The 18,045-nt window shown below is 42.4% G+C and overlaps 1 protein-coding gene across 2 annotated transcripts in view; it reads right to left on the minus strand.

Moving 5' to 3' along the window:
- Window positions 1–18,045, minus strand: part of ADAMTSL1 (ADAMTS like 1) — an 821,320-nt gene that overhangs the window by 46,385 nt on the left and 756,890 nt on the right. For both annotated transcript variants that reach the window (XM_087822640.1, XM_087822641.1), the window contains 2 exons: window positions 17,469–17,648; window positions 13,680–13,814 (listed from right to left, as the gene is read on the minus strand). In XM_087822640.1, the coding sequence (XP_087678766.1) occupies window positions 13,680–13,814; window positions 17,469–17,648 (315 nt within the window). The remainder of the gene's footprint in view (window positions 1–13,679; window positions 13,815–17,468; window positions 17,649–18,045) is intronic.

Raw genomic sequence — 18,045 nt, forward strand, 5'->3', positions numbered from 1 at the left:
CATAAAAAAGGAAATTCAAGCTGATGCCCCAAAGAACACCATACCTTCCTCTTTTTTTCTTTTCAAGAGTAAAATACAGTTCAGTGGTCTGGTTTTTACCTTTGGGGGCCTTCAGGTCTGAGTAAGCTCTAAAGTTATAATGTCAATAATGCCAACACCCCTGGGGAAAAAGGAGAGGAAGTTAAGATAGGGGTAGGGGTAGGGGTGTGTGTGTGTGTGTGCAGAAGACAAAAAGGTATCATAGAGCAGAAGCTGGCTAGTAATTCTCCTGCTTCCCAAAGCATAGAAGAAACTGATGCTAATTATGGTAAGAGGTTAAATAAACTTTCCACAATACATGCCAAGCTCAACTCCAAAACATAGCAGGATATGTAACACATGAAAAGGGGGAAGACTGCAACCCCCTCCCCCCCAAGTGGTAATAGGTAACTGATTTGAGACAAGACCATGCCTGAATGTGGATCCCATTACAGTCACCTATTTCCCCAAAAAACTGAGTCTAGACATCTGGACTCCATAGGTCAAGCACCAGATGGAGAACAGGGTCTTGTCCTTGTCCGTTCTTCCCCGTCTCCCATGGAGTGGGTGTCTAATTCACACCTATATTCCTTTCTTGGCCTGGCTAATCCCATGTATCCTTCCTGGTGCTGCTTGTGTCCCATTTCCCCATGAAGTCTACTCAGATGCCGTGAGTTCTCTGTGTTTTATGGGTGAGACTCTCCAGGACAGTCAGCATCCTCCCTGAAGTTCCTTAGAAAACAATAATGCAATCTATACATAGCCCAGTGTGTAGCCAAGAGGAACAGCAGAGACACCCTCTTGGCTAAAAGGCGGCTTCACAAAAGGTCACACATCTCCCCTGGGACTGTGCCTTCTCCTTGGGGTCCCAGACATCCCAGCCTTGCAGCCATCCTTGCTTCTGACCCCAGCAATAAGGCAACGGCTACATTTTATACAGTACTTTAGAGTCTACAAAAGGCTTTTGCATTTTACTCTCATTTGATTCTAAAATCAGTCCTCAGAGACAGGTTATCAACATTTTTACTCATGAGAAAGGAAGATCCGTAAAGGCTAAGAGACATGACCCAGAGCAACTCCTTTTCCAAAGCCCACACTTCTTCCTCCTGTTGGCTCAGTAGTGGGCAGGAGCCCCTTTCTTTTTCTTGCTTAATTTACATGAGATAGGCTACAATTTTCAAAGGCAACTTGACTAAAAAAATGTTAAAGTAACTAGCAAATACATAACATATATATAAATAGCATAAAATTGGTAAGTTAACGACAACGTGGGTTGAGGGAAGTTTGAATCTAGCTTTTTTATCCCTGCCTCCAGGACTTGGCTCCGAAGAGCATTCTTTATTTTTTCCCCCAGCTTTACTGAGACATATAACATTGTATAAGTTTAAGGTGTGCACGTGTTGACTTGATATACTTAAATATTGCAAAATGATTACCATGATAGAGTTAGCTAATACCTCCCTCACCTCACATAATTGTCATTTCTTTTTTGTGGTGAGAACATTTAAGATCTACATTCTTAGTAACTTCCAAGTATATAATATAGCACCCAAGGGCATTCCTAAGTTACTCTGCCTCCTCCACCTTAAGAAGGGGAGGGCTGGGCAAGAACTGGTACTACCCAGATAATAATGACTAACATTAACTGAGCACTTACTGTGTGCCAAGGCACTGCTCTAAGCACTTTACATATATTACCTCATTTACTCCTTTCAAAATCCCTGAAGGTATATGCAGTTATTACTTCTATTTTACAGTCAAAGGCAGAGAGAACTTCCAGAACTTGCCCAAGGTCAGGTAGCTGTTAGCATGTGGCAGAATCAGGCATTCTGGGTCCAGAGCCTACACTTCCAACCACTATGCTATGTGAGCCCTCATGTGTATGTGAAGGGGCCCAATGGACAGCATGGAGCTTGGATGGATGGATGGATGGATGGATGGATGGATGGATGGATGGATGGATGGGGACAGGATTTTCAGGAGAGGCCGGAAAGCATGGTCTTTTGTTATAAATTCACAGAGCAGCCATCCAGTATTCTCTTTTTATTCCCTTTCCTCTTCTACTTACACTGCCTTCTCACTTCTGTGTTTTCTCTAACTAGATAAAACTCTCCTTGATGCCAGAGGACACGCCTCTTCTCTGCTCCTCCCCAGGACATGGCACAGAATGGGCCCTTCAGTAAGGTGCCCATCTCCTGGATGATTTTTCAGTCACTAATTTATACTCACTCTGGCAACAAGTTCTAGTCCTATGAGGAGGGACTTACAGCAGATAGGAGTGAGGAAGAGAATAGATTTCTTGGTTTGTATAAATAACAGGGAGGTAAGGAACAGAGGCGAGAAATTAACATATTAGCATCCGCTTTGTACCAAACACTGAACTGGGAATGTTGCATATGGTATCTTCTTTAACCCTCAGTATACTGAATTCTGTGAGATGGCCTGAATGTTAGTGTCCCCCGTCCCAAATTCATATGTTGAAATCCTAATGCCAGGTGTGATGGTATCAGGACATGGGACCTTTGGGAGGTGTTTAGGTCATAAGGGTGGAGCTCTCATGAATAGATCAGTGTTTTTATAACAGACCCACGAGATCCCTAGCCCTTGCGGCCTTGTGAGGACACAGCGAGAAGTTACCGGCTATGAGTAAGGAAGAGGGCAGAAAGCGAGCAGGCTGGCGCCTCTAGCACCGTGGCAGGTACATTTCTGCTGTTTATAAGCTCCTCGCTCGGTGGCATTCCTTCCAGCAGCCTGACTGGACTAAAACTATTATTTACAAACGAGGAAGCAGATGCTGAGGATTTAGAAACGGGGCTTCTGAGGCACCGCTGTCCTCTCTACTCTACAGAGTGGTCACGATCCTGTCTTTCCTTCCACTGTCTGCCTCTGGGCCTTGGGGTCCTGTCCCACTGCCTCTGGTGCCAGAGACTCAAGGAGACGCAGAACCAGACGGGAGTGATTCAAGAGCCAGTGCAGGGTTGAGGGAGGGTTTATTGGGGAAAGTGTCGAGTCCGCGTTTTCCCACTGATGGGCTTTCAGTACATGTCAACTTCAGGGACAGCCGGCTTGCTTACGTCATTCCTGTCAGGCATGGTGGGGAGGACAGATGGGCCTGGGAATTGTGTCCTGGTGCCAGGAAAGGGCAGAGGCAAGTGTGAGTTTCTCGAGGTCCCCCTTCCCTGACTATTTGAAGACTTAAAATAAGCCCTAGCCTGGATGCTTGCTGTGGCTTGGAACAGTGGCTAAGCAGGAAGATTTACTACCTCGCTTTCTGTGTCCAGCTATTTTAAGTGTCACTTATGCTCTCATGTCTTTTTAAATTTATGCATGTTCATTCCAGTCCAAAGACCCTCTGTACTCTTTCCCGTGGCTTCCTCGTAAATGCCCTCTGAAATACTGACTTAGTTTTACACTGTATGTACTATAGAGCTTCCTGTAGTCCCTGTGGGGTTGCTCTTCTCTACTTTGGATTTTATTTTAAAAAAAGACAAAAGTGCATAAACATGTGCCATAAGCAACCACAAAATGCTGACCTTTCTTCTTCATAGCAAATCATGTTCTCTTTGTGGGCAAAACTATCATTTTTGATTCAAAAAATCAAAAGCATTTTTCTTGTGACATGAAACTTCAGGCGTCCAATATAAATGAGGAAGCGGATGCCAACTGATGTCTCTTTGATAAATTCCTCTTCTTTCCCCTCCTTATCAGTACGCTGGCTCTCTCCTACACTTTTTTCCTTTCCTGTGCATCACTTTTCCTTGCCACGCCTGCACTTTCTGATGGGATGGGCCACCACTGTGGATTAATTTCTACCTAACCTTTGACCATCAGCACTTGCTGTTCCCACAGCTATTTTTAGAGAGGAAGTCATGATGATCTTAGTCTTCCAAATTATATGAAAAGTGACTGCCCCACAGCTGTGGCCTAGGGTACTCACTGACTGTTGCTGTGTGAATTTCCTCTTCACTGGGTTCAGGAAGTGTCCTCAGTTCGCATCAGAGGAATAGGGAAGTGTACAGGGTGGGGTGACGGTGGAAGTATGTGGGACAGATGACAAAGCTATAATTATAATAGAAATGAAAGATGGAAATGACTCAAGAGACCTCCCAAGCCAAGCCCCAGCTACCTAGTACTGTTTTAAATCACTGGAGAATATTTATACAGCTTCTGTTTTCTCCAGGACCTAGAGTCTAGCTGGGAGACACGACAGATGGGAACTATCTAATAATATAAGGTGCAGTAGGTTAAGTGTCACATCGATGGTCTAGAGCAGGGGTTGACAGACTATGGCCTGCACCAAGTCTGACCCTGTTTCCGTAAATAACGTTTTATTGGCCCACGACCACACCCATTCATTTACTTACTGTCTATCCTGCTTTACAATTGCAAGTTGAGCAGTTGCAAAAGACCTTATAGCCCTCACTGCCTAAAGTTATTTCCTATCTGGCCTTTTACAGACCAAGTGTCTGTAAACCTTAGACTATGGGCTTAGATTATGTCTTGAAGACTTCTAGGGTTGGTCTAGAGAGGATGGGGTGGGAGAGGGTATTCCAGGCAAGGGAGGCTCAAGGTCATGGCAATTACCAGGGAAAAGTTTGACAGGAACGGAGGGATTTGAACAGGAATAATATGGAAGGATGGATGTACAGGCCAGGTCTGAATAGCAACAAGCCTTGAATGCCAAGCTAAAATACTCTAAAAGACTGGTATGGGAAAATGTGTTTTCCATAGCAAATCATAGCAATCATGGGTGGTAGGACGTGGGGAGGTGACTTTTAAAGTCCATTCAAGAATCAATTTTTAAAAGTACTGATGCCAGTCCCACCCCAAGAGTCTGTCTTAATTGGTCTCAGGTAGATTATTAAGTTTTGTTTGTTTTGAAAAACTTCCCAGTGACTCTATTGTGCAGTTGAGAACCTCTTCCTAGATGGAACCTGCCTGCAGAAGCCCAGCTCAGGGCCAGGTAAATGTTGGTGCCCAACACATAAAAGTCAAATTAAATCAGCAATATTGGCTTGTCCCAGAGCCAGCCTGATGAGCCTGTTTTACTAGAGTCAGCTATGTCACATTCAGTTGGCCACACGGTTTCCAATAAAAGAAAACACTTCTGCCTGCCCTGGCTGAATCTTGGAAAAGCCCATGATGCTCACTGAGATATTGAGTCTGTTTATACGTTTGGACATTTATAGATTTTTTTTCTCTCAGTTATTTTAACATGACCATTTACAAGGCCTTACACAGTCTGCCCTTGGCCTTGTTACCTCACTGATCTTCTCTCCCACATTCAACTCCTGTGACTCCACTTCTGCCATTACACTGGCTTCTTTGTTGTTCCTTCAACACATGAGGTATGACCCTATCTTAAGGACTCCACACAGGCTTTTCCTCTGCTCCAGATGCCCTTTTCTTCTTTTCCTCCAGATGTGCAAGCTCAACAGCTCACTTTCAAGCCTTTGCTCAAGGATTACCTTCTCAGTGAGCCCTCTCCTGAGCATCTTTGTAATTTAAAATCGCATTCTCTTCCCCACATGGGTACTATCCATTCTCTTCCTCTGATGAATTTTTTCTTCATAGCACTTACTACCTTTTAACATACTCTGTCACTTACTCCATTATGCTTATTTTCTATTTCCCCTACTAAATGTTAAGCTCTGTAAGAGAAGGGATTTTTATCTATTTTGTTCTCTGCTACATCCCGAGTGCCTTCAATGGTGCCTGGAACACAGAAGGAACTAGACAAGTATGTGTCTACTGCATCAGTGCTCAGAATGCTTTTACTTGGCCTTCAAGACTGAGCTGGAATAGTTCCTCTGCAAACCCACCCTGATTTCTCCTTTGGCAAAGAAAGGAGTCCTCCCTCCTCTGTTCCCTTTGGCTTCTTTTGAAACTCTTTAGAACTTTCTCATGCATCACTGACTTTCTGTCTCCCCTACTGCTTCTGACCTCCTCCATGGCTGGAGAGGGCTTGGACCTACCATCTAGTGGAGGCTGAACAGGTGTACGTTAAGGAAATGAGCCAGAATTTGGCAACGCAAGCTTTAGACTAGTCTTTTCTTTGCAATGACACTTTCTGTAGTTCCACACCTCTGTAGTTCTCCATTGTATTCTAGCATCTTGACTTGAGTGGTCCAAAATGGTTCATTATCACATGGAACACTCGTGAGTTTCAATGAGAAAAGCCTAAAGAATCTGATGCTTTTGAGAACCTTTTGGTTGTGTGGACGATTTTTCCTCCCCCCCAATTAATCTATTTACCAAGTCCTGTTGCAGTTACTTCCTACGTACCCCTGAATTTATTCACTTCTTTTCACTGTCTCCTGCTTTCTAGTCTGAGCCACAGTTCTCTCTTATCTGGAATACTGCAACCACTTCCTAAATGGCATACTCTACCTAGTCTCTTCCCCTGGAATCCATCCTATACACAGCAGCCACAACAAGCTTTTAAAAATACAAATCAGTCCGGCCAGGTGTGGCTCAGCGGTTGAGCATCGACCTGGGATCCAGGTGATCAGGGTTCGATTCCCAGTCAGGGCACATGCCCGGGTTGTGGGCTTGATCCCCAGTCAGGGGCGTGCAGGAGGCAGCCGATCAATGACTCTCTCATCATTGATGTTTCTAGCTCTCTCTCTCCCTCTCCCTTCCTCTCTCTAAGATCAATAAAGATATATTAAAAAACACACACAAATCAGACAATGTCTCTCTCCTGCTTTAAACCATTCAAAGACTTCCCACTGCACTTAGCACAAAGTGCAGAAGTCTTACCATGGCTTCAACCTCATCATAGGCCACTCTCCCCTTGGTTATTTCCTCTGCTGCTTCCTCTGCCTGGAAGGCCCTCCCTTCATTTGGATAACTTCCACCCACTCTCCGCATCTCAGCTCAAAAAGCCTCTCCTCAGAGAAACCTTGCTAAAGCTCAGACCAGGGGTGCTGTCCTGTCACATGCCTCAAATGCATTCACTTCTTCCTCTTTTTGTCACTGTCCTTTTACTTGAATTACTTTCCCCACCAGACCCAAATTGGCCCTACTAGAATTCAGACTGCACAAGGGCAGGTATATTAATCTGTTTTGTTCATTCCTATATCTTCAGTATCTAGAGAACAGTGAACAGTGCATAGTAAAGGCGCAATAACTTTTTCTTGAATGAATGAATGAGGGGCTAAGTTTATCTATCTTATTTCCTGTGTGTATCTGGTTCTGGCACAGTACCTGGCACATAGTAGGCACTCAACAAACACTTACTGAATGATTAAACTGATCTTTGATACTGCCTTCTTAGGCCCTTTTCCAAGGCTTTCAACTTGGACCCTTACTACTTACTCAACTGTGCTCTGATATACCCTCCTACCTTGAGGGATTTTTATGTGAACAATTACTGTAAGCTCCACCTGAGGTTGCGGACCTGGGTTCTGTGTATTTCAGCCACAGCTCCCTCATCAGTGTGATACGATTTGTAGGAGCAGTCCAGTCACAACTTCAGTGTTGGAGAAAGAAAGAAATTTTCACCTCTTAGCATGAGATTTGGGGTAAACCAAACCAATGTGCTCTTAGCAGATATATCTGGAGCTGGATCTCATGCCAGCCGGGCTCTGCAATTCGCAACATTTTCAATAAGCAGAGAAAATGTGCAAGTTGCTTGTCTCAGGTGGTCAGAAGGAAAATGCCACTGCTTGACTGTTGGCCTCAGCCTCTCTGCCTGGCTTCTCCAGGGCTGGAAGGGCTCTGTGAAGTGGAATCCTTATGCATGCAGGGCCCTGGGGAGCATGTTGGTGCCGCTGAGATGCTGCTGTGTGCTGGCTGTGACCCTGGAGCCCCTGCTGGGGAGTGGGCCCATGCACAATGACTTCTTTCATGGAAAAACTTGACTCTGCAAACTCAGGTTTGAAGGCTCGGATCTCTCTCCTCTTGGTAAATCACAAGACATGAGAAAGGCTGTGTTCTTTGGCTCTCTGTGGGGTTAGCATGACATGAGTTTCTGGCAGAGATGTCACGAGGAGTCCCTCTGACTGAGGCATTGCAGCTTGCTCACTCACAAAGGATAGTTCTCGACTGAATATAGGGGGCGGAGCCAACCTTATGTATCTATTTGGTAAACCATTTGGATGGGGACTGCACCTAAATAGGACATGCTGAGAAAAGGTGCTGAACTGCTTCTCTTAAGCCACATACGATTATATATATTGTTACTGAAGGCACCTAGAGTCATCTAATTCTGACAAAATTCTGTGACCTTTAAAATATAGATTTTCTCTTTTTCCTGACCTTCCTGAGGAAGATCTACTCCTGTAAGTTATGTCTCTTTTTCTTTCTTTTCTTTCAGGCTCTTTTACTTCATGGAGAGAGCCTAACCCAGTGACAGGATAAAGGACAGAGTGGTACAGTGAAAATGTGCTTCTCCTCAGAGACAGGAGATGTGTAGTTACCCCAATAGACCTTGGCATCCTTTCTACATAGTGAGCTGGAAGGACTAGTCAGTGGTTGGCAAACATTTTCTGTAAAGGGCCAAAAGGAAATATTTTAGTCTCATGGGCCATATGGTTTCTGTTGCAAGCACTTAACTCTACCATTATGGTGTGAAAAAAGCCATAGACAATAAATAGGTAAATAAATGAGTGGGGCTACATGCCAAAAAAACTTTATTTACAAAAGCAAGTAGTGAACTAGATTGTGCCCATGGGGCTTAGTTTGCTAACCCCAGGAGACATTATCTCTTGAAAGTGTCTATGTAATAATTCTAGGACATGATTATCAGGATCAGAGAAGAACTTCAAAAAACAATCAGAAAACAATTAAAATGGCAAAAAGTACACACCTATCCATAATTGCTTTACGTGTAAATGGACTAAATGCTTCAATCAAAAGACATAGGGTGGCTGAATGGATAAATAAAAACAAGATCTGTACATATGCTGCCTACAAGAGACTCACTCCAGATGGAAGGACACACAGATAAAAAGTAAGGGATAGTAAAAGATATTTCATCTAAGTGGAAAGGAAAAAAAGGGTAGCAATGCTTATATCAAACAAAATACACTTTAAACAAAAGGCTGTGAGACAAAGAAGGGTGTTTTTTATAATATAAAGGGATCAATCCAATAAGAGGATATAACTCCATAGAAGCATCTAAATATATAAAGCAAATATACAAAAGGAGAGATCAACAGTAATACGTCATAGTAGGGGACTTTAACACCAATATGACATCAGTGGATACATCATCCAGACAAAAAAATCAACAAGGAAACAGTGGCCTTAAATGACACATTAAACCAGATGCATTTAGTTGATATTTTCAGGACATTTCACCCAAAAGTATCTGAATACATTCTTTCCAAGTGCACATAGAACATTTTCCAAACAGACCACATGTTAGGCCACAAAACAAGTCTCAGTAAATTTAAGAAGACTGAAATCATATCAAGCATTTTCTCTGACCACAATATTATGAAACAAGAAATCAATTACATGAAGAAAACTGAAAAACACACATAAACATGTCGAGGCTAAAGAACATGCTACTAAACAATGAATGGGTTAACAATGAGATCAAGGAAGGAGTCAAAAGATGCCTTAGACAAATGAAAATGAAAACACAACGACCCAAAATCTGTGGGACACAGCCAAGAAATAAAAAAAAATCTCAAATAAACAATCTAACCTTATACCTAAAGGAGCTAGTAAAAGGAGAACAAATCTCAAAGTGAGTAGAAGAAATAATCTAAAAGTTCAACATTTGAGAATAGGTTGAATTAAGATATGGCACCTCCTATCTATGCAGCCATCAAAGCTAAAACTGTAGAATATTTAGAGGCATGGAAAGATGACTGTACCATTCAGTGAAAAAAGTTACAGGCAGTATATAGAGTATGATTTCACTTTAGACAAAATATATGTATAATGTGTATATTAATGATTAGGAAAAATACATTAGCACTGTTTATCTCTGAGCTAGGTAATTAGAGATAATTATATTTTTGCTTCTATTCTTTTATTTTTTAAAAAATTATCTTTATTGTTGAAAGTATTATAGATATCTTCCCCTTTCCCCCCAATGACCTCCTCCACTCTACTCTCACCCAACCCCTCCCTTCCCCAGGCCTTTACCACACTATTGTCTGTGTCCATGGGCTATGCATTTATGCATATAAGTTCTCTGGTTAATCTTTTAATTATTTTACAATAAGTATGTAAAGCTCTTATAATAAAAATTCCAATAAAAGTTCTTTTTCAAAATATATCAGTGCTAATACCCTATAAATGACACTGTGAAAAATATTAGTCTTGGGCCTCAATGGCTAAAAAATATTTAACAGAAGGCTGCAAAAAGGTGTGGGTGCTGCAGGGAGCCTGAGCTACAGCTGTTCTAAAAATGGAGCCCTGCCACCAGACCTGGACCCGGACCACTAAGGATGGGGGCATCGGCCTTGACCTCTAGAACAGTTGGCACAGTTTAGGCCTCCCTGCAGGAAGGACAGCTGTAAAACAGGGACAAAGAAGTAACACTTATCTTGCCTAGATAATAGATCCAGTTAGGTTGGGCCCACTCTGCACGGCAAAGCCTCCACTGGGCATTTTCCATGTCTATGTCATATAGCAAAGAGTGTGAGAGCAACAATGGACCCACCAGTCCCAGGTCTTTGTTTACAGTTATGGAAAGTGAGACCCAGATAGACCCATGCACATGTCGCTTAGTCAACCTTCCTTCTTGAAAGTTGCAGCAGTGGCTTGAAGTGATATCAATGCCAGAATATCTGATAACCAAATAATCATTTCTGGAACAGACTCACCTACTGGGGATCTCAACATGTGAGTCTTAATGGAGAAGAGTTAGCTCTGATATATGATAGGTCTTTAAAAAAAATTCCAAATATCCCTTGCTCCCTTCTCGCCACGAAAACATGAGAATCAAGGTCCATGAATAATTGTCCCTGTGCCACAGAACCATGAAGTTCTCTGAATCTATTGCAGCCAACCTACAATGTAAATGGGAAAAATACATACACAGGAATCTTGCCATTCACTGGCTACAACAGGGTTGGCAAATGGCTTTCATCCTGTATGCCAACTGCCACCATGCTTGGTGGGCATGTTGAAATAAATTCCCTTGGCAGAGCCTGGACTAAGTGGAAAGAATGTCAAGATTGATCAGCGATGTCTTAGGTGTGGAAGGGGCGAGTAACAGTATATTTGCTACTTATCTCCATTCTTGTCTAGAGTATCTGTTACCCTCAAAATAGTTTTTTTTCATTAAATGTCTCCCACTCTTGGTTACTCTTACAGATGTCAGATTCTTTTAAACATTACTATTACTACATTCTCCTACTTAAAAGCCCTCTAAAGGTCTGTCCCCATTTTCCACATAGTAAATCTACTTCCTTAGTCTAATAATCAAGGTCCTCCACAATTCGACACCATTTAATGTTCAGCAACCATACACAGAATCACCTCCCTGACCTATTTCTTGTACCCAGGGCACACACTCTGATCTAAAAGGGCCACCAACAGGAGCCAGAGATGGGAGCTGGTCCAAATGGAAGTAACTGGATTAAAAGATCAGGATGAGTCAACAGCTGGGAGGTTCGAGATGGGGGAGGTTATCAGAAATCTTGGGGGGGAGTCCAAGCCAAATCTGAGTGGACAAGCTCTAGCTGAGGCTTGCTCCTTTTGATGGCCTAGTTTCTATCTCAGTTTGGCCGCCCGTCCTGTTTTAAAGCAGTGGTATGTTATAGCTGTTACTGAGCAGACACTGATATATATCCCACACATTTCTGTCTCTGGGCTTGTAGCATCTTCTTTGCCTTGCATGCCTATTTCCCTCCTTTCTGCCGACCGGAGTCCCATCAATCCCTCTGTGCTCAGCTCCAAAGCATGACAGTGAGGCCCTGGTCTGTTTCTAAAGACCTATCTCAGGGTCCTGAAACTTGACATCATTCCCTAATTCCATAATTCCACATAGACTTCTCCTGGCTCTATACTGCTGGCAAGACAGTGACATCCACCACTAGGGCCCATTTTACCCATGCTGTTACATTCAGGGACTTTATGGACATTGACTTGCTGTCTCACTCAAATGGAGCAGTGTGGATGTGAACTGGTATATTAAGGTATCTCTTAACTGTTAGATTTAAATACCAGTCTAAGGTAACAAAGCAGCATAAACTACCAATGAAATGCAGCAGCATAGAGCACAATAAATTCTTATTGCCCATGGCTACGATGAGACAAAATATTATTCCCGAATAAGGGAGAAAGAAAAATATGAGCAGGTTAACTTTCCCAGCATGCTGAATGGCACCCGAGTGACCCAAGAGTTATTGAACTTAAATACTTGCTGTACACCCTGCCAGTGACTGGGCTCTGATGAAAAGTTATGACAATTTCTCATAGTGATGAGTCTAAAATAAAAAAGTTTACAATGTACACATTTAATTCAGAATAAGTTTACCATTTATAAGGCAAAGAAAATAAGCAGTCTGCAACCTCAATGCACTCTAATCAACATGATATGAAAAAACTCAATGCCAAGCTTTGTAAGTTATGGGAAACAAAAAGGGCTTCTCATTACTATATCTGTGTCTTATTTTTACCCAGATCAGAAACACAAAAATCAGAAGCCTTGTCCATATGCCCAATTGCTGTGAGTAGTCTGCTAATTTCAGACGAGAATGAAGACTGAAGGTAATCTTTCTGTGCTGTAATCCTAAAGATACCAGACCCCATGGCCCTGTTGATAAATCAGCAGCAGTATGACTGGGAACTCACTGGCCTCCTGGTCCTTGCTAGTTGATGGGGAGAAGGGTACAGAAACTTAGCTTTGAGCCAAAGGAATAATTCTAGCTGCTATTACCAATATTTGGGACCACATAGAGTTAGCATGAAGATTTTCTTTCATTTTGTAGGCCCTTTTTTTTTTTTTTAGGTTTTTGAAGGCAGAAGAATTCTTCTCCTCCACCTTAACCATCTCCAGAGGTCATGTTGGGAATGCAGAGGTTCCTCTGGCATTTCCATGATTCACAGATGAGGGACCCAGGACTTGGATGTCCCTGTACAACTTTCTATTACCAGTGGGCACCAGCCATGTGGGCATTAATTTGGTGAAGGCCCCAATGACAGATGCCAGGGAAGTTGTACCTGATGAAGTTATTTAAACACTTGGTTTGAGGAGTCTATCTGGGTTGGGTTTAGGCCCTACCTAAAGAAGGCTGGCTTTAATAGAACTGTCTGGCTTTTGGGGGATACTGATATTTTTCATTTTTCTCTTTGAAAGCTGATTATAGTTCTAGTTTAGTTGGGAGGAAATCATGGGGAATACTGGGGTATGGTTGGCAAGAAGAGAGGAGATACAGAAGCTGTTCTTTACTCATTGTTCAGCAAAGTCAGTTTGATGTAGAGGACCTGGACTGTGGAATCAGCCCAAGAGGATTCAGAAAGAAGCCACATTGGAATCTAGACAAGCTAGAGTCCAGACTAAGAACTGCACTCACCTCATATGGAAAGTCAGCCAAGTTTCCACTGGTTGAGTCTGGATTCTGTAGGCAATTTAGTGATTTCCTGTTGGCCACCCCCCACTGCTGCCTCTTTCCCACCTGCAAGCAGTCACCCATCCATAAATCCTGTCCAGCCCTGGATTTCTGCCCAATGTTCCAGAGGGTTGGACTCACCAAGGAGTGCGGAATTCCCAGGATCCAGGACCAGCTGTGTTCCCAGAGGAGACATCAGCACTGAAGGAAGGTTCGGTCCAGTGGCTGAAAGCAAGGCTCTGATATCTTCCAACTGCGTGGGGACTTGGGGGGGATCTGTGAGAAGGCAGATGGTGAATCAGGCAGATTAAAGCATGAAGGCTGTATTAAGGAAAGAAAGAGAGGTGAGCATGCATGTGAGTGTGCCTATGTGTAAGACAGGCATTACTCTTGTTGCCTTTTAACATCATTTTTCCTGTAGAAAAGGTGTGCCTATCAAATTAAGTCTGAATTTCAAACTTAACATTTGATGCTTGAATCAATAAGGTCAGTAATAAGAATCAGGCATGTAGATAGATGTCAGGAGCTCCTTACTAATACCACTTTATACCACAGTACCGTGGGGCCCCTATAAATGTGTAGGTACATTAAACCTTATTCTAAAGATACTTTTAAGAAGCCAACACTTCTTCAGTATTTACTCAATGTCAAGTCCCATGCTAAATGGTTTTCATTTTTTTCAAACATCCTTTAGAAGGCACTTTATCATTGTCCCCAAAGATAGGGATATACCACAGGAATTCTTATTTAAAAGGTGCCTATGAGTGGGCTTTTTCTATGAGGAAAAAGGTCCATTTATGAAGTTGCTAAGTTAACTTGCTTTGTGGTGTGAATTTTTCATGCCCAATAGGTCAGACAAGCAGGATAGGGATAATTTGCTATTTAAACTCTGATATGGAGTCAGGGCTGAAGTCAGCAGGGGTCACAGTTAACCAGAGCCAAGGTGACAACAATGGGAAATATAGTGGCTTGCTTGCCATTTCCACTGGACAAAGAGGCAAACACCTACTGAATCTAGTGGCAGGATGACCCCAGGTTCCCTTGGGAAAGCATAAGAGGCTGCTCCCCTCTTCCAGCATCTCCTGATGCACCACAATTCACACTCCCAGGGCTGAATCCCACCTTTTCTTCCAGAGCTCTTGTTGGAGCGGGAAGAAGAACAGGAGTATTGTTCTTGTGTTTGATTAAAATGGGACGGTTATTTCAACAGTGTTCAGTGAGGGCCTACTATATGTTTGTCACCTTGTTAGGTACTTGTTAGGTATGACAAATAAGTCACAATGGTGCCAGAGTTCACTCCAGAAACATACTTCTGTCTACTCTGCCTCAGACTGCAAAAGACCATTGTGTACACAAAACAATGATGATCTTGATTTATAGATAATATTTATACATATAATTTTAAATTATAAAGACATTTAAATATATATACATTACATATAAATAACTTAAAATATTCTTTATATGAAATAAGAGTAAAAACATCATGTTTGGGTTCAGGAACCCTTGCTTTGAGCTGTGGCTCTGTCATTCATTAACTTGGGCAAGTTACTAAATCCTTCTGAGACTTAGTTTCCTCATCTATGAAACAGAGCACATCATTTACAAGATTTCTTTCCACTGTCAAACACCATGGTTTAAGGAATTGATGGTGGCAGTTTACTCAAACCTAGACTCTCTTCCTTTTTAGCATTCCCTTAAGAACATTGAAATTGAGTATTGAATATTGAGGGAAACTCAATTCCCTCAATATTGCAATTGAACGTTTCTTTAAGAATATTAAAACTCAGGAAGCCTATGCTTACTTACTAACAGTTTAAAGAGTTAGGCTATGTCCAAGCTCCAAACCCATCAGATCTCCTTGGGCCAAATGCTGACACCTTCTAATGTCCTCACGGCTTCTATCATATTCTTTTTTGGTGCATGCCCATTTAATCTTCCAAGGGAAACTCAATTCTCCAAGGTCAGAGGTCACCTCTTATATTTATCCTACATGTAACTTAGAGGCAACACTTAATGAATATTCATCCAATGGCTATCTGAATAAATGAATAAAATTCTGTCTCTTTACACTTCAAGTCTCCATGCTACAGGTTGAATCACAGAACTTGGCATAAAACCGCAGCTTTCTACACAAAATCCCTGATTTAAAAATTAAGCCACATTTTTGGCTGTTAAAAAAAAAATACTACTTCTATGTTCATAAACTACCTATATAACTAACAAACCAAGATTTGAGATCAAGAAAAGCCCTAAACTTAAGAGCCTAAATAGTGATTTTTTTCTCATCAAGTTTGATTAAAATGGGAAGACATGCTCTTCAAGCCCCGTGTTCACAGTCACACCGCATTAGCATTGAAATGCTCCAAGGATTGGCTCCCGGAATAGACACACTTCATTGGCAAAGCTGCAGTAGCAGCTACACATCCTAGGCTTTCATCTCTGTAAGCAGAGGCAACAAGGAAGGGTTCTTAGGGGGGAGAAAACCCCAGTAAGCACCATAACTCAGTGTAGGGCAACAGTCTCTGGGCCCTGGCTGCAGACTCGCAGCTCAGCCCAACACAAAATAAATGAGAGCCTTCACTGAGCTGATTTTGTGACTTCCTAAGACTGGAGGTTTACTGAGGCACTGGTGAGACGAAAAGCTGTCTGAGCCTCTCTGAAACCTGAGCTGGCAAGGGCTAGAGATCCCATGCTTTGGTTTATCATCAACTTGGGGTGTGGAGCAAGTATAATGTTTAATTATTTTTCCCTAAGGACGCGATGGTGTGTAATTAGTCATATTGTTCAGATTTCTTTTTTCTTAGTACTTTAATAATTGCCTTTTAAAAAAAAGTAAGATAAACACAAACATTTTTATTCTATTCCACCAACTCCCAGGCTCTTCGGGGAAGAGACACAGAGTGTCCTTAGCCAGGGACAAAGGGCTGTAGTTTACAATGAGGCTGAGTCCAGCATTGGGCAACAGCAAGTGATGGATGGTGTCCAAGCAATTGTTGCTCATTTTAAACACCTATTTTATGCCAGGAACTGTGATAGACTCTTTTTTAATCAGGAGTTTTTAATGCTTGGGAGTACTCTAGCCTGAATGTTTATGTCCCCTCAAATTCATACGGTGGAATCCTAACCCCCCAAAGTGATAATATTAGATAGTCGGGACTTTGGGAGGTGATTATGTCATAAGGGGATTAGTGCCCTTAAAGAAGAGACCCCAGGGAGTTGGCTTATCTCCATCAAATGAGAACACAGCAAAAATCAGGCAGTCTGCAGCCCAGAAGAGGGCTTTCCCCAGACCCTGACCATGCTGGCATCTGATCCTGGATTTCCAGCTTCTAGAAGTGTAAGGGAAAAAAGAGAAAAATAATACATTTCTGTTGTTTATAAGTTACCCAGTGTGTGATATTTTGTTATAGCAGTCTGAATGGACTAAGACAGGAGGGTACATGTGTGGGCTTCATGTGGACTAGACTATGAACTTCCTTAAATTACATACAAAATTTTACATGTATGGATTTTTCTGGAGGGGGTAGTCTACAGTTTTCATCTGATTCTCAAAGAAGTCCTTAACACAGAAGTTAAGAATAAATGCTTTACTTTTGTTACCTCTATTTGAAATGCTCCCCCCCACCCCCTCCATCAATGTGGGCAATTCTTGTTTTGCAGGTCTCCATACAGAGATCAGCATCTAAACAAGGTTAGGTAACTTGCTCAAGGTCACACAGTGAATAAGTGGTAGAGCCAGGGTTCAAACTGATGTCTGCCTGGCCCTAAAGTATGTATTCTTTCTATTAGAAGGCCCTAGGTGGGAAGAAGGGAAGGGATATTGATTTTACCTTTATGTACTTAATTAGAACAGGGAAAAGAGGAGGTGGAGGGGGTTAGTCACCCCCAACGGGGTCCACCAGGGGCAGTCATCCTGGAGGTGTTTACCTAGGATCAGAAGCTGGGTGTTCTCAGTCAGCTCTCCATGCACGTTGGCTGCCCTGCAGGAGTACAGGCCCTGATCCGAGGAGGACACGTCTGTGAGTAGCAAGGATCCCTCGTGCAGATGGTGAGAGGAGCCCAGTTTGCTTTTATTCCTGAACCAAGTGATTTCAGCTTCAGGCACACCTAGGAAGAAAAAAATACTCATCAGCCAAACATGTTCAGGTGACTCTGGAGGCATTTATAGCCTCTTAGAGGGCATTGGGCAGGAAGCGTCTGCCTAGGAGTCTTCTACCAGCCTTTGGCCAAACTAAATAATGCCTCAGCCCTGTCCGTTGTCTGGAGATGTGACTTTTCCAACCTATGCTGATGAGGCAGGAAGAGGGAGACCAGTTAAAGAGGAGAAAGCATGTAGCTGGGAAAGGGCATTTCCCAGGTGGAAGGAGAATACAAAGATTCCTTGGAGAAAATCTATTATAAAAATATAACAACCAAACCTAGATCCCTCAGTGAATATGAATGATAGATGACTACATGAAACAAAATGTTGAGAAAGTCAGACATAGAAGAATACATACTGTAT

Source organism: Miniopterus natalensis, chromosome 12 (assembly GCF_054644295.1).
Source record: "Miniopterus natalensis isolate mMinNat1 chromosome 12, mMinNat1.hap1, whole genome shotgun sequence".
Classification (NCBI taxonomy): domain Eukaryota; kingdom Metazoa; phylum Chordata; class Mammalia; order Chiroptera; family Miniopteridae; genus Miniopterus; species Miniopterus natalensis.